Source organism: Vidua macroura, chromosome 11 (assembly GCF_024509145.1).
Source record: "Vidua macroura isolate BioBank_ID:100142 chromosome 11, ASM2450914v1, whole genome shotgun sequence".
Lineage (NCBI taxonomy): Eukaryota > Metazoa > Chordata > Aves > Passeriformes > Viduidae > Vidua > Vidua macroura.
Genome location: NC_071581.1, coordinates 13,817,628 through 13,841,233, shown reverse-complemented (window position 1 = coordinate 13,841,233; position 23,606 = coordinate 13,817,628). Strand labels below are relative to the sequence as shown.

At 39.8% G+C, this 23,606-nt stretch overlaps 1 protein-coding gene across 2 annotated transcripts in view; it reads right to left on the bottom strand.

Moving 5' to 3' along the window:
* Positions 1-9,608: 9,608 nt before the first annotated feature.
* NFATC3 (nuclear factor of activated T cells 3) overlaps positions 9,609-23,606 on the bottom strand; it is a 64,421-nt gene continuing 50,423 nt past the window's right edge. The window contains exons 10-11 of one of the 2 annotated variants that reach the window (XM_053987282.1): positions 21,770-21,871; positions 9,609-13,043 (exon numbers count right to left, since the gene is read on the bottom strand). In XM_053987282.1, the coding sequence (XP_053843257.1) occupies positions 12,919-13,043; positions 21,770-21,871 (227 nt within the window). In that variant the 3' untranslated portion in view covers positions 9,609-12,918. The remainder of the gene's footprint in view (positions 13,044-21,769; positions 21,872-23,606) is intronic. The other variant, XM_053987283.1, reaches the window with a different exon arrangement.

The window sequence follows — 23,606 nt, the reverse complement described above, 5'->3', positions numbered from 1 at the left end:
CATTTCATGCTTGCTGCCCTTCAATGACTCCAAACCGGATAGATGTTTTTCAGGAATGGCAAACAAAACTGAAGATCTCAGCCTCACTTCTCCACCAGTGGTGAGGTTTGTAAATATATAACCATCAGCAATATGGAAAGCAACCCAAACTAGTACCTGTCACTGTGGTGGCTCTGTAGCACCAAAAGCAGTAAAGCATGACAGGCTTGTTTGGGGGTTTTTAGGTATGAAAATGAAAGTGGCAATTTTTAGTAAGGGTGACATAATTTAGATGTGAAAGGAAAGGTTTTGTCCTGCCTTGTGATGCTCATGAGCAGCTGCTCAGGTTGTGCTAGCAGAATACCTTTGTGGCACGGCCTAGGCTGTGCTCCACATTCAAGGGTCTCGCAGGGGTCTGGTTTTTGTGTATTCATTCCCTCTCTAGAATATGCCCTGTTCAGTTGGGTGGGCTCTGTTTAAGCTCTGCATGGGAGATATCTGCTGGCAGTTCTCTGGAACTTCTCCCTGCATGGCTGCACACACAGGCTGGGTCAGCAACATGCCCAGAGCAGCAGCCCGGGTTTGCTCTGATATGCCCCAAGTATAGATTTTGTGGGATGACCTCATCTGGTTTTGACCACATTTGAATACATTTGAAGCATGATGTTAATATTTAGTCTAAAATTATCTTTGTTTTCCACATAGGATCTCAACAGTGAATAAGATCAGCAACTTGTGATTTTTTTTTAACTCACCCCTTCCCCCCACATAAATTTTTCACTCTGAGGCACAAAGAAAGTTAGTTTTTTGAAGTATTTTTTTGTGGACACAGTAAATGCAGTACACTTCAGACCAATAATCAAACCACACACAGCCTTTTGTCTCAAGTCTATTAAAGTATTAAAGATAATGTTCTCTTGATAATGCTTCATGATGGGAAAACATCCCTCTCTTTCAAAAGTGCCTTTACATTTATCTTACTGCAGCGTTCCCTAAAAGATTGCTAATGTGGAGCTTTATAAATAATCCTTTCTGCGCTGCTGTAAAAGTAATTTAATGGACATTTCTGGGAGGACAGGCCGATGGGAAGGTATTTATAGGAAGTACCAAGGGGTGCCTGACAAAGTGAGGTGGATGGTTTGGCTTTTAACGGGAGCTGGGAGCGGAGCTCAGTGTGGATGCTGTGCGGGGTGAGCACAGTCTGTGCCTCCTGTTCCCAGCCCACCCAGCCTGTTCTGAGAACAGCTCGGCTCTGCAACCCTTGTAAACATTGCTCCAGCTGTGTGAAGCCACTGGAGTGACTGCAGTCGTTGCTGGAAGGCCAACCAAGGCCAGCCTTAATTATGCAGACAAAAAAGAGAAAATAATTTAAATGTTCCCAACACTGAGCAAACAACAAAGATTTCCTCTTAACCCTACTATAGCAAGAACACCTTTTCTCTGAAGGACACGTTCTTTTATTTCCAAAATGGCTCCTCTGCCAGAAAGCCTTCACTGAATCATCAGTCCTACCTGGCCATGCCTCTGAATCCAGCCTCTTTTGCCAGGTTTCTTCTTTCTTACAAAGCAGATTTTTCTATGGAAAACTCTGCACTACTTTTTAGAAAATAAGTCTATAGAGGGTTGATTTGATTTGATTCTTCTCACTTAATTTTTTTGAGACATCCAGTGTGGGATACCAGGAATCTGTTCTGTAAGAATTAATGCTGCCTTAAATACACCTTCATGTGTCATTTTCTTTAGTTTTGCATCTCCTTTGTGGAAAGCACCAGTTGTGCAATACTGGCTTTCAGGTAGTACCTTTAGTGGCAGGGGCAGATGGAGACTTCCTGGGCAGTTGTGCGTGGCTGGTGTTGGAAGCAATTGTTTCATGTGGTTTAGATGCTTCTCTACTGCTGCCAGAACAAGAGAGGGACATCAGATTAATTGTTTATATATAAATTATTCATTACTTTTAAATTAATAAAACTAGAAGCCTGTGTTAAAAATTTCTAGGGTTCATCAACCACCATCTGTTAGTTAAGTGAATGTGATGTTGGGGCATAAATAAGGCATTAGGTGAACGCAAGTTATCTTTTCATAACAGCAGAATTTTGGAGCTGGGTAGGAGGACTTTAAACTTAGAAATAATAGGAACAGAATAGAGTGAGATAACACTCTCTAACCAAGAGCTGGCAGGAGGCATTGCTGCCACTGCAGATGTGAATTACAGAGAAGAAAAGCCCCTGAACAGCCCTGTCCTGCCCCCTCCCCATGTTTTCTTCCTCTGGGAGTACAGAGAGGGCTGGGGGCTGGGTGTGAGTGCACCACCCAAACCCACCTGATCTTAACTGGGAACTGGAACTTCTCCTCCCAAGTGGAATCTGATATGGACTCATTAAGTAGCATGGAGGGGGAAAGAACCAATGCAGCTTAAAGGTCCTTGGGTTTCAGGCTGACTTTAGATGGTGAGTTTTTCTGGGAGATTTTTGGGTGAATTTTTCAGGGAGGTAAATGGCTGATAAAGCTGTGAACTGTTGAAAGTTTGAGTTACGGGAAAGATCAGTGATGGAACAGCTCATGATCAATGTTTGCAAAGACTGGGACTAAAAGGTGCACTTTGTAACCAATAAGACTCTAAAATGCTTTCTATATGTGACCTGCAATGTTGACCAAAACATATATTGAGTTCTGGGAACTGGAGATCACAGTACTTAACAGAGATTTTATGTTATCTCAGTGGGACATAGTGGAAAATAACTTGGAATTCAAATGATAATTGCTTAAGAAAACATTTACCTTAGTAGCCTGCACAAACCCAGGTAATTACATAATACCTACTTGAAACTCACCTCTATTTCAGCCGGCCATGATATTTCTTAAATCTTGACCTTTTATTATAAATATTAAACACTTGCTACATTCCAGCTGAGCAGAAGCTGTCTTCTTGGTGACTAACACGATCTTTTTGGCATTTATTTGAAGTACCTCATAACAGAAAGTGGGTTAAAACAAAATTGTTGCACAAATTGTCTATGATACAGTGATACTGTATTATTAGTATCCTAAGATACCCACTTATTTTACCAAATGTTGTTCAGTGCTGTGATGTTCTGCCCTGTGTGAGCCTTGCAGTTCCAGTGTATTTTCAAAACCTGACTGCCCAGCAGGGAGCCTCCAGTATGGCCAACAGCTACTAGGAGTTATTTGTGCTTCTCTGGCACATGTGCTGCAGCTCTTCTTGGAGCGGTGCCTTTTGAATGGGGAACCTGTCTGTTGGTATTTCAATTGAGTGCAAGAAGTCCTGGGTGGCTGGGTCACTCGCTGCAATGTCCTGAGGTCTCAGTTTTTACATTCACCATGCATGAGGATAAGGAATGCCTTGCAGTTACCCAGATTACTTTAACTAGCATCAGTTAAGTGTGATTTAGGTTGTGAACCTGTGTTTAATCATAATGCTCAGAGCAGTCAGGTTAGTTGTTTTGTTTTTTTTTTTTTTAAAAAACCATACAGGAGTAGAAATAGATAAACAACCAGTGCTGTGTTTAGTCTAGTTGCATTTATATTGCGTGAGAAAGCTTTCTCTTTGTGCAGTAATCTGCTTTGCTCTTTCGCTTTCTGATAACCTTACTAAAGTGTTTAGCCTTTGTGTCTCCCATATTTTTGGTGGAGTATCTTTAGTTTTTACAGCCATTATTCCCTTTCAAGTCTCCTAGAATATTTATCCAGGTTTAATCTCACCTGATTCCCCCCTTTCTTCCAGATCTTCCTCTTTTCTTGAGTAGGAGAGTTGGGCCAGCCTTTAAGTTACAATAAAGGCTGTTCCCTTCCATATCCATGTAAATGTTTCCAGCCATTAAGCATCAGTTCTTTTACTAAATTGCTTAGGTGTTCTGCCTCAATGAGATGTGGAATTCTCTCCCTTCTATAGATGCTGCCCCTTGCTGTTCCACCGAGGCCCTGTGTCAGTCTGTGCGCTGAAAGCAGCGCTGTGGCTCTGTCACCTTACTGCTGGCTCTTGAGAGAGACCAGGCACTCCTGAGCACCACTCAGGGGGAGCAGATTTCCAACCTTTTCTCCTTCATGAGCTTCCCAGCATTTTCTTGTTCTAGAAGCAAATCTCCCCCAAACTCGTCTGTGGCCAGCCCTGGGATGAAGAATTAGCAGTGCTACCAAGAATTCAGGCTTTGCTTTTCAGCTGGATTCATTATTGTATCTTGGTTAGCAGTCAGGCACTCGCCTCTTCTGGCTGTGAGACGGTCCCGTCGAGAACTGGAGGGAGAAGCAGCAGGGACCTCTCTGGAGTTCGGCACAGGGGACGCTGCTGTGACCCTCCTGATGGGCCCTGGCTGGTTCAGTGCAGGCAGACCAAAGCTGTTTCCCTCAGTGACCTTTCTGCATGTGAGATTTCATCTCCTATTCCTGCTTATGTTTGTTTTGTGGGAGTCCTACTGAGAGTAAAGTGACTCAAAATACACAAATGGAGAGAAATAATTCAAACTGCATGTGATTTTAAACCTCCTTTGCAGTTGCAAATAGAAAGCTAAAACTGGTTTGCCATTAACTTCTGGCTTTAAGCCAAAATGTCTGTGCCTTTGGGGAGCTCATAAAGTCTAACCTGGATTCAGGTGTGTGTTTTGTGAGCACCCACACATTTTTCCAGAAAAAGAGACCCCAGAGAACTGTCCTGTGTCAGCTTTTTTCTTACCTCAACTTTTCTTTGGGGGGGAATTTGAACTGCATAGGATCTCTATGTGAATTAAATTTTATAACACCCCTGGCCCCATGCCCAAGCTGCAATTTTCCTTCTTAAAAAAAAAAAAAAGTAATCCTAAAAATCTTGTTGCTTTTGAGAGCAGGATCCTGATCCTATGTGACTGAGAGAGTGCCAGTAACACCAAATGAAGGTTTGACACTTGTTTAAACAAATTTGAGAGCTTGGGGACATTTTCAGAACAGCTGAACAACTGAGCTCCTTGAATCTCAGTAATGTGATTTCTTTTTTGTTAACTCTACCCCTGAGGATATTTTATGTTGCATGGAGCCAGTACTGATTCTGCTTGCTGGGCCCATCTACAGCACATCTCTACTGTCTGCAGAATGGCCTTCAGTGAAGCCACCCGAGTGTATTTTGAATGAAAGAAACACCAGGTAGCTTGAAAGCTATCTTACAAGCCAAGTGTAAAGACAACATTTAATTGCTTTCTAAATTTTTTCTATTTTGATTATGAAAGACTGAGTCACTGTTTAAATATAATATTTAATGTCACTCAGAATTGTTCTGGTTTTAGGTCATGTCCTTCCAACCAAACACAATTTTTTTTTTTACATAAGTGATTGAATTCCATTTTGCTCATCTGGTCCAGATGGTGTTTGACCTGCTAAGAGTTCATGTGCTGTTGGAAAAAGTATTGAGCTTAGTGTAATATATGTGAAAATGATACAAAGTCATGAAGACAGAGTCTCTGTGGGAGGGTGGTCTGGGCAGGAGGGCACAAATGGCACAGAAAACCAGAACAATTTACATTAGAGCATGCCCTGCTTAGCCAGTGGTATGTTTAACTGTTGCTTATCTAAAAAATTATTTTTGCAGCTTTACTGCTATCTAAAAAGTATATTTAAGAAGAATTTTGTGGGAGATTTTCCTACTTTCTGCTATGAAGTAGTTGAGGTCAGCCTTTCGTGGGAGTGGAAGCCTGTAATTGGAGACAGACCTGCTCAGCAACCAAAATATTTTCTCTTTTTTCTTTTCCCCCTTTTCTCTGTCTTTTGTATGTTTTGTATTCCTCTTTTCTAGCTAAGAAAACCTTATTGGTCTCCAGTGTCATTTTAGCAGCTGGATTAGTTCCAAAGGGTTTAGGCTTGGGCAAGCAACATTTGAGTCTCTCAGCAAACTCTGCTGACAGCCACAAAATGTATGGCTGTGCCTCTCCAAACCACGATGTCATTCAGCCCTGGATCTGGCCAGTGTTGCATTGCTTGTTATCCTCCATTGTTTGTGCAGCTTTTCCATTAGAACTTCTGTTAGTGGTGAGGTCAGATGGCAATGATGACATTCTTGGCATAGCTTCCTTTTTCATATCCTTAGAAAAAAAAAAATAATCCCATAGTAGCACTTAATTCAGTTTCAGTATTGCCTTATTTGTCCTATTGGCTTGATGCTTATACTCCTCCTCCAGCTACTGTGACTACAGCCAGGCAAATGTCACAGGGTGCTATTTGCTGTTACTTGAATAGTTATCCTTGACCTCTCTTAGTTGCTTTCTGTTGAAGATTTTATTAGCCAATTTTTCATTCTTGGTAAGGGAAGAAATGGTGGGAACATGAAAATGCAGAAATGCATGTGCTGGCAAAACTGTGTGATTAGTGCAGCTGGAGACAGAAACAACTGCAGCAGGAACTGATCACACAGCACGAGCTGAGCAGGAGCTGCTGTGACAGGCAGGTGTGAGGATTAATGTCCTGTGAGCAACCTTTCCACGTGGAGACCCAGCCTAGAAAACACACAGGGTAAAGTTGAACCAATGGCAGTTAAACTGGAAATCTGCACATCTGCTGTCAACTGCAGCTGGTTCTGATCTGTAAATGGTTGTTGCACCTTTATTATGATGCAAATCTTAAAACGGCAAACCTTGAAAGTAAACCTTAATTCATTAAATCATAGACAACCAGTGCTTTGGACAGGCTATGCAGCAGCTCCGGAGGCACTTCTTCAAATGACGGAAAACTAGAAAAATCTGTTCTTGCATCATACTTAGAGAATTTCCTACTTGAAAACAGTGACATACTGACTGCTCAAAGTTTGTCTTGTCCTTTTCCAACACATTGCAAGAACGACTTGGCTGGTGGATACACCAAGGAGTTCTTGGGATATTTACAAATGGATCTTTTTATTGCTGTGAGAAAAAAATTATGATTCATGTAGGACAACACTCAGCTAATCTGTGCTGTGTGTTTGTTGCAGTAGTTGTGCCTCCTTGGCAGAGAAGAATCCATCACACCTTTTGTACCAAGCTGTAGTAAATTTAGGAAGGCAACCCTGACCTTCCATGCCTTGTCCTAAAAAATGCTCTATGCCAGCCTAGATCCTTGATGCTGGTGTTACAGCCAGAACCTTGGGTATGTGGAAAAGCTTTTGTCTTTGATTCCAGAACCTGCAGTCGTTAATGTGTGGAAGTGTTTATTGAGAGATAAACTCAAGTTTATTGCTGCAGCTGTTAATATGTAGGGTGGTTATTGTTTTTTATAATTGCCTGTTTTCTAGAAAATATTTGCCTTCCCGACTTTCAGTATTTTCAACATGCTGCTTCCTTGTCTTTCCTGCTTTTTATTACAAGAAGGACCTAAGTCATCAGTCATTTATCATCCCACTGTCAGAAGAACTTGGAAGAGTAGTTGTTCCCTTTTTCCTCCAGCTGACTTCACATGATGCCACTGATTATGCAGCACCGCATTCCCAAGCAATATTTTCATATCAAGTCCTTTTTAGCTGCATCACTTTTCTTTGATCAAAAATTACAGAAAAGAACAAGCACAGGCTACAAACATTCTTCCAGCTCTTACCAGCAGGTGTCACAGCAATGACAGGAAGGAAGAGGTAAGTATTTATTTTTCAATTCCTAGTAATAAAAACCACAAATGCAATGAAAACTTTACATTTGCAGCTTGAGAACTTCTATAGCCTGACTTTTCTAGTGGATCAATCTCTTCAAAAAGAAGATCTATGGAACATCCAAGTCTTTGTAAAGTAAATACTCCTTTTCTATTGCTTCTGTATCTTAGTCTGAGACTTTTTTTCCTTCTGTTTTCTTTTGCATGTAGCAGGTGTTAACAAAAGTAACAGTTGGTTAGTGTAAAATAATTTCTTGGAGGATCTCTGCAAATGACAATGCTTTTTGTTTGCTAAAAATGACTGATTGATAAAAATAATACTTTTACCAGGCAGAATAAAGTTCTGAGTTAACTTCCTTTACCAGAGAAGTCTGTATGCAAAACTATGCATGAATTTTTAAATATATTGAAAATCCTTTATTCTTTTCCATGGTCTTCTACATATCTTAATATTTCACTCACTACAGCAGTGGCTAGTTTCTGAATACTGTTATTGTAAATGAACTTAAGCCAAGGGGAAATGAAAAAAGGTAAACTCTCACCTTATTCAGTCCAGTGGAGGACATGGTAGATTCAGAACAAACAGTGGTATTTTGAGTTAGGCAGGGGGAGAGAGAGGTCCAGAAACAAACAGCAGGAAGAAGACAGCACAAGTCTGTGCTGTGGAATATTGTAAGGAAATATTGGCTACAATATGCGAATTAAAAGACCTTGATTTCTGCCAGCATTTCCTTTGGGTTTGGGTCCTAAGTGAACTAACGTCTGATTACTCTTCTAAAGGAGCTGACTTTAACAGGACAGTCCTTTTCTCTGATTACCTGAAATACCAAACCAGTGTTTTGCAAGTTAGAAGCGACGTTTTCACCCTGCCTGGAATAAAGCAACAAGAGCCGTGCGTGTGTCAGTGCTGAGCTCTACCCACCCTGGCGTGACTGCAGATCCTCTCCTGTCCCACCCCATCAGCCCGAGCGGAGCAGCCTCCAGCCCATTTGCATCTGAAAGGCGTCTTGAATTGACGGCAAAGGAGACGCAGTCAGTGGCTTATTGCTGGTGTCGGTGTGTGCTAATTATACCCTGGGTAATCACCCTGCAGAACACGTGAACAGCTTTCAAACTGCCGGGGCTATTTTTACTAAGCCTCGGCTATATTTACCGTGCATTCGGTTCGTGGCACTCGAGCATCCCCTTTCTGGTGTATTTATAGCGAAATGCAGCTGAAGGTAATGGGCCGGGACACGCGCTCGGAGGGACGCTGATCCCAGCCTGGCCGCGCTGCTCCTGGCAACGCGAGCCGGGATCCCTGCCCCTGCCCCTGCCCCTGCTCTCTCCCGGCAGGTGAGCAGGGGAGCCAAAGGCCGGAGCTTTTGCTTTCCTGTTGTGTTTGGAACAATCCCACACCGCACTGGGATTCCAAGGGTAAGGAAAGGGCCCGGTAGGAAACTGCAAGGGAGACAAAAATCCTTTCAGTAGCACCAAGATCACTGAGATGAGACACACGTTGTAAGACCTGACTGTACCCACAGAGACTTCCCTCGGCACTGCTTGATCAGCCAGGATTTGGCATTTCATTTAAACTTTGTTGGAATTCCACATTTCTTTCAGAAACGGTTTAACTACATCTTGCCTAAGATAATATCCTTTCAGGAATGGTAATTAGTTTATTATGAATTCCCTTGAATAATAGTTTCTGGAAAAATCTTTCAAAATAACCTTGTGATTGTCTAATTGAAACAATGACACTTGCTAGTAGGGAAGCAGACTGATACTGTGCCAGTACTGTTATCACTTCTTACACAGGTGGAGGTTCGCTGTTGCTGGCTCTAATCTGAGCCCCAAACTCTCTATCACATTGTTCAAAATCACCACTCTTCCAGGGGGAATATCCACTGTCCCTCACTTCCCCTGCCCCAGCCTGGCACAGCTGGTTACCACCGCATCACAAATGGAGTTTCTTCCCACTGTGGCTGGGTCTGCATTTTAAATAAATGACAATGTATTTGCATTATTTTTATTTATTTGAACACTATGATTTAAGAGCCTAAATGCAAGTTTTTCCCTTTATTTCTGCAAGTAGCACTGCAATCATAACTTACAAAAATGTTTAAAATACAAAATGTACATGAAATTACAATACAAGGCTCTGTAAACATCTAGAACTTAATCTTTATTGTCCCACATTTTTAAATATAAAACTTCAATTTGAACGATTTCTGAACCTCAAGGAATGACATCCATTATGAGTATCAAAAATAGAGTTTCAAAGCTTTGTATCAGAACAAAACCATTTTCTCATTCTTTGGTTTAAAAAGGGTGGCAGTTCCCCTGATAACAGGTAAGTTTTACCACAGAAATTCAGATTCCTAGTTAATGGTAATTTCAGAACTCATCCCTGTCCCCCTGGATTAATTTGCTACCCCTTTATTTTTTTTTTCCCTAAACATTGATCTTTGACCCTCCTTATAGAAAAGCTACCTCATCATTAAGGCTTTCCTTCAGGATAATCTAAGTTATTACAAATTTCTGGGAAAGTACTCAAGGAGAAGACAGGACTTAAGGACAAGGAAGTGGATGCCAACAAAATATTAACAGTTGCCGGGTTCTGCTGTTTAATTAAATTTGCATAGTCCAATAGAGATCATGTGCTTTTTATACCACTAAAATTATACAAGATTAACAGTCTTTATCTACGTTATCACACAAGCTAAAATAAAATTAAGACCCTTGTATTGAAGCTTTTACAAGGCAAATACAAAACTGCTTTAGTATCCAAAGCTATATATTTTTTTTTAATTTCATTTTTAAATAGGAAAGCATTTCTATGTCTACAGGCATCAAGGTATTTAAAGGCATCAGAAAATTTAGTGCATAGCAACTCCGGATTGTTTGGGCTCCTATATTTTAGGTACAGTGTGAATTCCAGCTACTTGGAGAACTTGCAAGGAGAGTCTGTACCAGCAGGATAAAGGAGCATAAATCCCATACAGTATGAAAAGCTTTTCAGTCAGAATTCTCCTACAAACAATGGTTAATGCAAAAGACCCAATACAAGAAAGAAAACTGGAACGTGCCTTGCCACCATCACACACTCTGAGACAATGACATAGTTTACAGCATTGTGTGGTTTGGTTTGTTTTGAAGGTGTTAAAAGCAGAAGTAGATGCATTTCGGAGCATGTGAGTTCTTTCTAGGATCTTTAACGTACACGAGTAGAGGACAGAGTAAAGCACCATTGCTGAGGGACAATTACAATATCACACTTTCCAGATTCCAGCCCTGCCAATTATTTCCTGCAAATGTCAAGATTTGCACCACTGAACAGTACATTCACAAAAAGGATGCTTAAGATTCCCAGCAGATACACAGTGGCCTTGCATTATGTTGTTTGAAATAATTATGAAACAGCAAGTTAGTAGCCTCAGGCTGCGCTCTTAAAAGGAAGTACATGATAAAATTACAATTTTACCCACTTAATATATGGTCTCTGAAAGTTTATGATTCAGCTATTACAGAGATGGGATTACAGCTATGGTATTGCTTGGGCACTGACTTCACTCCAGGTGTAAGGTTCTCCCTGCAAAAGGCTCAGTGGAAAGTTTTCCCTACCATTTGCCAAAATACAACAGCAGTAGAAGCTGTGTTTGCTCTCCCAGGTGTTGTAACTCAGCACTGCTCTCCACTGTCAGACTCTTTCAATCCTTTGAAGTCTACGAAGGGCATGTGCTCCCTATGTGTTAACTGCTAAAATGGCTGCACTTGTCTGAACTGGATCCAATGCAAATATGCTTTCCAATTTTCTAATTATTTGTGTTAATTCACTCTTAATTTTTGTTAGACTGTCATGGCTCACCCAAATGAGCAACTAAAAGGAACACCTGGGATGTTGTGAGGTTCCCTGTACTGCTGATCTTCCTTTGCCATGGCTGCTACATCCTGCATGTTCCATGGAGGGAAGCGCTGTAAATGAGTGATTCCTGCGGGAGGGAAATGGCTGTGGCCTCCACAGCAGTGTCAGATCCTCTCCACAGTGTCTAACTGGAAAGGCCAGAGAATTTTAAGTAATGATGTGAACAGATTGTTTCAAATTCACCAGATTATGGGGATAAGGGAGATGCATCCTCAGAGCACAGCACGGAGTTTACTGCTGCTGTGATCAATCTCGTGTATTTCTTTGGTAGCTCCTGCTTCACACCTTTGAAATTAAACATGGACACATCATACTGCCTAACCACTAATTCACAGTAAATTACTTTTTAGCAAACTGACATTTACAAACAGCCTGAATTTAAAGAACTGTGTCATCTCCTTAGGAGTTCCAAGTGGCATGGTCGGGCATACAGCATATAAAAGATACAGATGTGATCAAATGATTTATTGCATTGAAAACTTGAATGCCACTGAATTGGTGATTTCAAAACCATATTCTGCAGGGATAATGGGAATATTTAGATCCTCAGCAAACATTAAATTTTATCCTGTATCTAACATGGCTTTGATGTTGCTGTTCTTTAATCTAAAATCCTACTGCTCAAATTGGATTACAAATGTAACTTGCTAAGAAATAAAGCTATTTCAAGAAGGAGCCTGTGCTAATAAAGATCAGGAAGATTATCCACAAAGTTATAAAAGTTAAATTTTGGAATGTAATTTCTATCCCAACACTTTCATGATGGAATGGTCTTTTTGCAGCCTATCAAGTAACATCTTCAGTTTATAAACAAGTGCAGATCTACATTTGGCTTTGCTTCCTATGAATCTAAGAAAGAAAACACTACAGTATTCATATACACAATGGCTTCCGTGGCATTGGCTTCAGATGACAGGTATGATTTGCCACTGGAAGATCTTATTAAGTAAAAAATTAAACAACAGAAGCTTTAAAGGCTTTCCAAAATGACCAAAAGGTGTTACAAATCATCAGTTACAAACTATACTACCTCTAAGGCAAGCAGCACACTGAAGATGTGCATTAAATCTTCCACGTTCAGGACTGTGAGTATTATAAGAGCAAACTAACATCTCCACACATCTGAAGTACTTAAAATATAAAAGTATTCTATTTAAATGCAAAAAGCAAAGCTTGTTTGTAACTTTAAAACAGTTAAAATATTTTGTGTAGATTCTGTGTGTCCATTTTAAGAAGTCTCTTTACAGCATCTGAGGAACTATAATTAAAATGCTCTGTCTCTACATCAAAAATGTAACCCACTAAAAGGGCTTTGCAAGGATCCACTGTTCCAGTTCATAAAGGCCACAGAGTTGGAAGCACAGTAAGTCTAAAGAGGAAGAGGAAGAAGAAATATTCAGAGAAGCTGTGATGTCTTCATGGATGTTGAGTCATTATCTTATTCATTACTGGATTCCATCAGATATTCTTGTCTCCAGAGATCCAGGACATGTACGTGCAGGCTGGCTGGCCGCTGCTGTTCCATGTGACACTGAGATCTGTGACATATCTCTTCCTATGATCTCATTCACTATAAAAAAAAGAAGAAATATTAAAAATTGATTTTATGCTTTCCAAAAGGCAGAACTCATCAGCATAACCCTTTTAAAAATAAATACTTTCAGAGCTAAGCCTTGATGCTGTTACGTAACAGGAGATGAACGAGGAGCCTGGCTTCAGCAACAGTTAAGCAAGGAGAAAAAACATCCTGCCATAATCCATGCTGGAGACTCCCTAAGCCCCTTGAAGAAAATAAGCACATGAGCATTCATGACACACAGGTAACTGAAAGGCACAGCAGAGGTCAGGTTATCGAGATTTCCCCACAGAACTCCTTCTGTTCAAGACTGTGACAGGTACAACAAATAACTCCAGCAACTCCTGGCTCTTTCAGGCTACTTACAGAACTTCCTAAGAACTTGGGTTCAGGTTAAGAGAATATTCTTTTTAAACACTACACACCTATTAACTGGGCCAGTTTTCTGAATACTTGCATTTCTGAAACCACAGTAACTAGATTTTATCAGTCAGTTTCTCTACAGTGAAGATTCAGGATGGACTAATATACAGGCCACTTTGTGTATCCACGTGTGTCAACTTCAGCAAAGCTTAAAATCAACTTGTACTACTTAAAAGTGAGGGACACCTCCATGATTGTGACAAAGTTAACCTAGGTTATTAAGAAATTATAATCTTGGAAATTATAATGACTCTAAAACCTATGTAATTAAATGCAGGACAACTGAGGTTAGAAGATGATAAAAATTATCATTTTAAAGGTTAAATGTGATAAAAACAGTGATACAAATATCTACTTTACAAAAACGGACCTTAGTAATGTTATCAAAGACAACTGAATAACATTCTACATGGACATGAAAAATATAATATTAAATAATAATGACAAATTTTAGAAAAATATTGGACTATAACCACAATCTAAATTATTATTTCATTGTTGGAGGCAATGAGTCCTGTTGATTGCCATTACTGAGTGGGCAGTAGGTTATAATATCTCTTTCTCAGCAAGACTTTGAATAGGCTGAATTATAGAAGCTTTTCCTTAATCACTGGCATGAGTTTGCTTGGACCTTCTATAGACAGGCATTTAATGGATCCTTTCGTTGACTAAGGACCATTTTTATGTTTAGAATGTTTTGTTCTGTAACAGATTTGGAACCCAGGCTTTTGCTACTTTGTTCTCCATTGGGCAATTTTGCAGAACAGTGTTGATGCACTTCACCACCTTTCTTAATGCTTCCTTAATTTTCCATAGCAGGATTTAAGTTTCCTACCAACAATTCCTGTCTGTTAGAAGCATAACAAAACCAATCTACAGGTGTTGTAATTTGCTCTTCGTGTTTATAGCACTGAACAGCCTGAGCATTGCCCTTTGTGGCAGTGGGACCCATAAGTGGTTCTGAAAGAAAATGTATTAATATTGTGAATATGCTGAAGTCCATGTAACTTAGAAAATTCAGCTCTGAAAAGAGGTTGTGTCTATATTCTTTAAAGTCGCCCAGGAAAGCGTTAAAAGCACCCCCTGCACAGCCCAGTGTGTAATGCAGGAGGTGTTTGTTATCCACCAGTTGATCCCTGCCAATGTTTTCTCCTCAGGAGTGCAAGGACAGCTTGTTACACACATAGTATTGAACCCAAGGGTTCTAACAGGTCACACACACCATGGAAAAGCCAATTCCCTCAAGCATTACAAGATTTGCAATTCATCTGGCTTCAAGAAAAACTGTAATTCAATGAACTTTACTGCACAATGACACTGGAAATTGTGTGACTGCAGGTAGGGCACTTTCCCAAGTATTTTTATCAGGCCAACACAATACATAAGTAAACAACTGCTAAAAAAACCCACAACATTTTTTTTAAACAAATTATAGATGATTATTCATAAGAACTGTGCTCCACCAACTTCTGTCAGGGCATTCATTAGCTTGCTCTAAGGACCTCTAACAGCTCTTATCTACTGAACAGTAGCTTTGTGCAAATCGAGTGTCCCAGCTGTTCAGTACTGCTAAAACTTTGTAAGTGCTACAATAAAACCACTAAAAATAACATTTTCAAGTTCAGTATTTTGAAATTATTAGTTACTTCCCTTAAGTTTTGATGGCTGATCTGTTATCTGTACTAGCACCATCAGCACAAACTGGTCTGTCCTGCAATGTTTTGTAGTTCCCACAGGCAGAGGTGTCTAACTGAGCAGCACGTAGCCTTTGGCACTGCATTCTCCTTAAAACACATTACTCTGAAGACAATAGCTGCTCACATGGGGTTTTATTTGCCAAACTTCTGCAGAAGTCATTACGTAGAATATTAAAGCTACAGGTTAGTTTGTGTTGCTTTTTTCTAAATAATCACTGATCTGTTTATAAGAAGCTGTTTTGTAGCTCAGTGGGGTTTTTTTGCAATACTTTTAGCATGTGGTGAATACAGATTTTTCTGGTTTACATGTATTTCCATTAGAAACACCTACCATTCCTTAGGCAAATGCAGGACCATGTCTTCATTCCAACGAAGAATTCTAGTGGAGGAATCTTACTTGTCACAGTGACTTTGTAAGAATTGCTAATTTATAAAACAAACCAGTATTCAAGTGTGCTTTTTCCAAAATAAGTATGTAAATCAGTGTTCTGCCAGAGCACCTTGCAGGCCTCAAGAAAAGGCCAAAAATGCTTTTCCTGCTGTGTCTGGCCAAGGTGTTTTTACACAGACCTTGGCCTCCCAACTAACAGATCGTCCTATTTTGTACTTTCCAGGAATGTCATTTTCAGCTGTCTGGAACTCTGTACCCAACAAATGGACTGGGGGGAGCCTGCAGACTCCAGAAGACTCTCCATTGTTTAGATGAGGTACAGATGAGGGTAAAAATAAAGGCTTTAAAGAAAGGAGAGCTTACAGAAGGCAGCAGCTCAGATCAGTCTCTAATCTTTCATGGCACATATAATATTCATATAACACCAGCATTATCAGAACTTGTCTTTCTGATGGGGAATGGTATAAATTAAAGCAGGTTAAAATGTAAATCATGTAGTCAGTAAGAGATAAAATCCTGCATAAAAATGTACAAGGCTGAAGGTGAAATCATACAACATTTTCCTTTTTGTATTAAAGACTGAAAGAGAAACCCAGAGGTCAGCATTTGAATGCATGATGTGTCACCTTCTTCCAATGAGGGGCAAGCACACAACATGTAGCAGTCTGTGATTAAAACTGAAAATTTAATTAATGCACATAAGTACAGGTTTTCTACAATACTGTCTAGCAAAACTCAGTATTTTCAGGTGACAAATTGGGAGAGGAACAAATTTCAACAATTCTGAGAAAGGACAAGCTCAGGCTCTACTGCTGATTCTTTACAAACAAAAGAACATTTCTTTACTTTTAAAAAACCACCTTATCCCACCTCTCCTACTTTTGACTATGGGCTGCAGGGGCTACTCTGTCCTAAAAATATATCTAGAAAGATTTCATACTCCCTTTTGCTTAACTTTAAGAGCCATCCCATTAGCAACTAGACAGGGGGAAAGCAGCATGCATGGCTTTGTTAAACCTCTTTGTCTTGATACCATTTCCTTTCTTCAGCAGAAGTTTGCAGGGGAAGGCTGCAGAGCTTGTTTGGGATGCTGCATTACAGATCTCCAGGATGATTTTCATGTTCTCTGTGCTCTGTCTGCCAGGTTCATGTGTGTTTTGTAGTTCATACTTTTGTTACCTCTTTGGAGAGAGCCAATTTCATTAGACCTTAGATGAACAGTTGTGCAAGTAGGACCTTGACTTTTCAGTCCACTGCCCCCTCCAGTTAAGTCCCTGCCTGTTTGATACCTGTGGTTCCAGGTGTTGACTGCTGATCCCATAGCCTGGACCTCTACTCACTCCTCAATTCAGGAGAAACCAGAAATGTCTTACTCACTGAATCATTACAGAGGCCTTGCTAATATTTTGTAATCATTTGGTACCTACTGATACCTAAAATCATTCTGGATGATCACTATCAACTGAATGGATGACATAAAAAATATTACAAAGTGTTTTCTGTGCTAACAGTCTGGGTCAAAAATCCTGAAATGACAACTGGAGCAGACGAAAAGAGAAAGGGGTGCACACACTACTCTGTGTACCCATGTGGCGTATTCCTCCATACAACAGTGGTAACTGCACTTTGAAAACTTGTCAGATATGGCACAGATCAAAATGTGATACAGTGGGTTTTTTTAATATTCTTTTCTCCCTTTTTTTAATATTGGGCTCTGAAATGGAAGTGATCTTAACAACTCTTCTCTGTCTATGTAGTTGACCTCTTTGGCAGTTTTCCCAGATTTCAGAATTTCAGCTGTTACTTTATTTGCAATAGTTTCACCTTTTCCTCCTTTAGTATTTATCTACAATGTAAGCTGGCTGGCAAATTTATACTAACAGTCAAAAATAGATTGTGCAGAACAGAAGTTAAGATGGTAGGGAGAAAATCTGCTACAGACAGATTAGATTGGCCTTGTCAATACTGGTGATACTGCAATATTGCAATGCAAAGCTTTTCCCTCTCTGTGCTGCATCGAAAAAGGAGCAGCACACTGTATTGAGAAAGCACCAAATGTTAGACAGAGGCTCCAGCCTACAAAATTAAAAACTGCAAAATATGAAGCAGCATCCTAACATCAATATGCTTAGAACAGAGTAGAAGTAGCCCTGACTTTTGGATCTGCTGTAAAATAAGCTGTAAAAAAAGAGCAACCACTTACTCTGTTTTACTGAGTTACATGGTTTTCATTTCCCACTGTGCTTTGTTTGCCTGTTTCCAGTCCCCGCTCACTGCACAAGTGGAAGCAGCTGGAGCACCGAGGCCTCCCCTGCCCCTGAGGCCGAGGGCTTTGCCTCTGGTCACCGAAGGCTCACACTGGACAGCTGACAAAGCCACAGCCTGACAGCCAGACTGCTCAGGATGAGCTCTTCAAACTTTGCAATTTGCTATCCAGAGTTTTAAGACATTAGGTTGAACAGCTCAGCCATTTGTGCAGTGAGTGACACCCAGAGCTATGGGTGCTGATCTCATCAGCTGTTCCAGCACCGACCAACCCCTCTGCAGAAATTCCTCTGGACAAATTCCCACCTACAGAAAGTGATCCACGTTCACTGATTTGAACAGAACAAAGCCCTTGTGTTATCAAGCATGACATCATCATTAGAAGCTGGTGCTTCTAATAATAAATTCCTGAATGTTTTGCATAAATTAACCCCCCAAACTACCAATTTAGAATAACAAGTTCTCTTAAGGTGTTTTAAAAGTGTTTGAAGTTCTAATATCAAAAGTAAAGGCATTATCTTTTTTAATCAAATGCCAAGCAAAAACAAACATGTTTCTGAATTGCTCTGTATCTAATTTCCCCTCTCATTGTGCTAAAAGACAAATATTTTGTACTGGAGCACAAAGGAAAACAGAATTATATCTAAGTATATGCATTTTTTATAAGAATATAAGAAAAGGCCTGAACCTACAGGACTTTCAGGGAATAATGCAAGTAACCTCTTTTTCCTTGCAGGAAGCCACTAATCTACTTTCTACAGGACAAGCAAGTATCTTTATTGGCAGTTACCAAGCATTTTAGGTTTTTCTAAGTCAAAAATACTTCCTGAAAACCTCCATGGAGAACTTCAGGCAAACCAGTTCAGATTACAGACCACTAGGGCTGCAATGGGCAAGAGCAGAGATGTGTGCAAGATACAACAATGCTTCCCCAGGGTGTTCCACCAGCCTCCAAAATGTGTTCTTCCCAGGAACTCCTGAGCTAGAGACAGTATCTTTTGCACCAAATGTTCCTATTTGGATTTTTCTCCCTGGGATCTTCTAAGGTCTGTGCAAAATTCTGTCAACTGCAACATTCTGTGACAGCAGATTGCAAAGCTTAGCCCCCTATAGCAGTAGCAATGCTTTTTAGATGTGCTGAACTTGCCCCAGGATTACTTGGTGGTCACTTACTGGTTTCTTTCCCAGGAATTATCTTTCATTACCTTTTCTGTGCCCCCCACTCATTTTATTATATTTGGCAGTTTCTCCTCATTCCTTTTTCTGGCTGCAGAGTTCTAGCAGAACCAACAACAAGCATTCATCTAATTCCTTTGTGGTATCAGGGACAAAATGTGGCCACAAAATAGGTCTAAGGAGTAGCATTTTCTTATTCTCTGCTGTTCCCTAGACATTCCTAGCATTTATTCACCCTTTCAAGACTACTTTTAACACTACTAAGGAAGTTCTCATTTTGAATTCAAGACACCTTTAAATGAGAATAGTTAATACTGTATGATGAGTGCAGGTTTTATTCTTTCCCTTACTCTAATTTCCACTTTAACTACCTGGTTGTCTTTAATCACAAGATCTTGCTGTAGAGGTTTCTGGACAGTTTTTGGCTTTCACCCTTCCGAAGAGCTGAGCAGCAGCAGTGTCACCTTTACCCAGGCTCCACATCAGGTTCTACATTACAGTTCATAGTTAACTGCTGTTTACCTTTCCAGAGCTGTCTGGCATGCCATCTACTTGAGGACAATTGTCACTGTCACTGCTCTGAAACATTTTTACTGACACCTTACACTGAGACAGGTTCTGCAACAGGTTTCTTTTTTAAAGGACTCTAGGCATGAGAATCTCTTGTTCCTCAATTGTCAACATCAATACACAAAACTTTCTAACATCACTTACCTAATTTTAACTGAATTACTGATTTGTCATCTGTTGGTCATATTTCCCATTTAACTTCATAACTTTTATGTTCTTTTCTGTTTTCTGCACGTGGAAGTAGCTTGAAGTCTCCCTCACAGCAGAGTAATTGCACACTTATGAACCTTCATAAATAATTTGCAGACTGCTCGCAACTATGTGACCCTTTTGACCACATATTATATTTTCACAAGCTTGATTGTTTTCTACAGTTTGTCTTTTCAAGTTTGTCACAGTCTGTGACGCTGAAACTGCCACAAAACAAGATTTAATTATTTCAAGAAGTTTTTGTACACTCCTTTCGACCAAATAAAGAGATATTTCCTCATGTGGGTTCTCCTCATGTTTGGCACTCCCTGAAGCAGTCATCTCACTTACCCCTTCTATAAAGGATGACTCAAGTATTCCGTTAGTTATTTCCTGTGGATGTCTGATCTCCTGCAGCACACTACAGTCGTAGTTGCTCTCCTCTTTAGCAGTATAATTTAGAAGCTGTGCTCTTCCTAATTTAAGCCTGAAAATTGGCTCTGTAAGAATTCTGTACTGGCAGTGGATACAGTTAACTTGTCTGATTTGACACTGAGCATTCTTCAAGGTACAAAGCCATCCCACTTTCCTCTGTAATCCTATCTCCTGTATCAGACCACACTACATTGTGTCAAATACATAAAATACCCATTATTTTCATTTTAAAAATGCCATGTTTCTCAATTGCATTTGTCAAATGCTAACACTTGTGTGTAAATGTGTTTCTGTCTGGGTTTCTGTTTGTGTGCCCTTTATAAAAGGGACTTGTCAGCGTACATTTCACAGGCCTAAATTTGGGGGTTGCCAGCCCATGTGTTATTTCTCAGTTCGGAAACTGGTATTTGAGGGTTATTTTATTATTAGCCTGAATTTCCATTTTTCAAGAACTCCTGCTCTTCAACAATTATTCAGAACCTACCAGATTCTGAATTGCACAGGATATAGTGTAGAACACTGAAATAATCTAAATTACAACTTATATTTTACTAATTGATTTGCTATTTCAAGACACAGGAATGTCAGCTTGGTGTACAGTCCTTTCCCTGGCTTTGCCATTCCAAAGAGGAGCTACTTACCTTACTAATAACATTTTGATAGGTAAGGAAAGCAGAATTAAGTTTCTTGAAAGCTGGCAAAAGACCTGTGTGGTTCACTTCAGTTTCATAAGCAAACTTAGAATCAGTCTATATAGTAATTGTGTGAAAATTTTATGAAGAGTTTTTGCTATTTCACCATTACCAAATCTACTGCACATTTACAGTTATTAACCTTTAAAAATCTATGGAGAAAGTAGAACATGTTATAAGTGGTTATAACGTATATGTACATGTATTGAAAGAAAAAGGACAGTGTAGTTCTTTGGCATTTTAGGCATGTTTGTAATAAAGTGAAAACCACTGAAGTCTAAACACAAACAAGACCAATAGACCATACAACAATTTTTAATATCATTAGTATTTAGAAGAGTCACAGGGCCTAATTATCTTGTTTACATGTGAAATAAAGATACCGAAATAATAAATCCAGATATTCTTACCCAATTACAGTGCACATTCAACTCTAAATCTAGTTATGAACCTGTATTCCCAATACTCTGACTGGTGGTGCGTGCCACTGCATTCCATCTATTTTAACTGACATTGCTTCATCTTTTTGGAAAAGAGAAATGTTCCAAATTTCTCAGTTAACTAATGGCCACTTCTCTACCATGCCCGTATTTCGCTTAGGATTTTCATATCCTCTTCTTCTGTTTTACTAGATCCTACAGCACTCAGGAAGTTCTGTGGCAGCTCTGTATACCTTGAGTGGACGTTTTTACTGAATGAGTGCACACCTGGTTCACAAATGCTAAATTTCAAACTATTTCAGAATACACAGGTGTCCAGTTATAGCAATACTTCAGTATTACAAGTGCTTTTCACTTGCAGCTCTTAAAACCCTTACAACACTTTCCCCTTTCCTTTGTGCTCCAATTTTAAACATTGAAGCATTTCAGTAAGCAGACTCACCCTCTAGATTTTCCACAAAGGAGTTGGACATGAGTGCTGAATGTTGAGTCCATTTCTCTGTTGAACCTGATGGCTGGTATTCCAGGTCAGAGATAAAACTGTCTGTGTCAGAGAAGAAGACAGACATAACTACTGACTGGACTAAACCAAGAAGTTACAGTTCACTCAACCAGGAAGTGATTTTCATTTTTCTTTTAATAGCACTAAATTTAAATACCCCATTTCATTAACAAACACTGTGTATGTGACATAAGTAACTATTTTTAAGTTATCAGAGTGCCTATTAAAAACAGTATCACTTGTATATTTACTTGTATAATTACTTTCATTTAGCAGCCAGAGCCATAAAGGTAATGGTTAATTTTTTGGATGTCTGCATAATTGTATCATCATGAATTTATACTACTTAAATCTGATTTTAGTATTTGTGTTTAGAACATTCCTCCTTCAGGTTTTTCAATTTGCTTTACTTACTGTGGTCACATTAAAAGTACTTGTGGCCCTTGACAGCAACTCCAGGGTAGGTAAAAGAGAAGAGTCCTAGTGAACAGAACTTTTTGTGCCACTTTCCCTCTCCCCCAAGCACAGGGAGCTGTTGCTGCTCACAGCTGCTGGCTCCCCTTGCTGTCCCACTGCACACCCTGCCCAAGTGTTGTCTTGGCACAGGTGGCTCCCTCAGACTTGGGCCATGTGAGAAACCCTGCAGGTACTGCAGAGCTGCTTTTCAAGGAACTGCTTTTCCTAAGGGAAAAAATCGATGTCAAATAGTCTATTCATGATTTTAACCAACAAGTCTATGTTTATTCAGTTGTGATCAGTGGCTAGGCAGAGCTTACAATAGGGTTGGATTTGGTTTTTTTCCTTGCCCAAGACAGGGTTGCAAATTTAGTCAACTAGGCTTTAACATAATTAAGAAAATTACTCTGGACCCTGGCTAATTTGTGCCTTCTGGATACAGGCACACACTTATTTTGCCAGCATGGTATCTAAGCCCTGCTTAGGAATGACTCCTGGGAGAACAAAGGAATCTACTCTTACTTCCTTCTGAAATTCAAGTAGCTCAAATTACCTCTTTGGGTGACTTCTTATGCTTAATTGTTAAAAGTGTAAAGTTTCACATGTTTAAATGGGAAGTGGAAAGCATTATCTGGGTTTCAATGAAAATGTCCACTGCCATTGTGAAGGAAAGGAGTAAATTAAGGACAAATTCTTGTCAAATAATAGGAGATAAGAAAAGATCATTTCCCCCATCAATTATGGTCAAAACAGCAAGAAAGTAATATTTAAATAAAGATCTAATGAATCCAGGGAGATGGGCAGGAAACTGCCTGGTGAGGAAACAAATTAACTGTACCAACAACCCTCTTTAGAAAGGTGAAGCTTTTGAAAGAGCAGACAACAAACATTGCCAAAAAGCCTCCAGAGAGAACAGTGGAGTTCATTAGCTGATAAAGCAACAGCCTCTGCACCATTTAGACAGCCCAGCTTATACAGTAAGGATTATATGTCACTCTGGCAGGGAAATATGTTTCTGAGCAATTTTTCTAATTAGTTTCATACTTAGCAAGATCCTGAGGTTCTTGTGTGCACTACCAAAGCTGCTGACAGTGGTGAGTGTTTGCTTTTATCAATCCCTAACAAATTGTGCCATGCACAGCACACACAGCATCTCCAGCCAGCACCTTCTGGAACAGAGCATGCATGCACTGCCCTCGGGCACACACTGCTTCTTGTTTGGGAATTGTGGGGCATAAAACAACAGCCTTTTCAACTGTGTGATGCAGCATAAAGATTTTGTTCTACACACACACATTAGGCAGAACTTGAGGTACCAGAA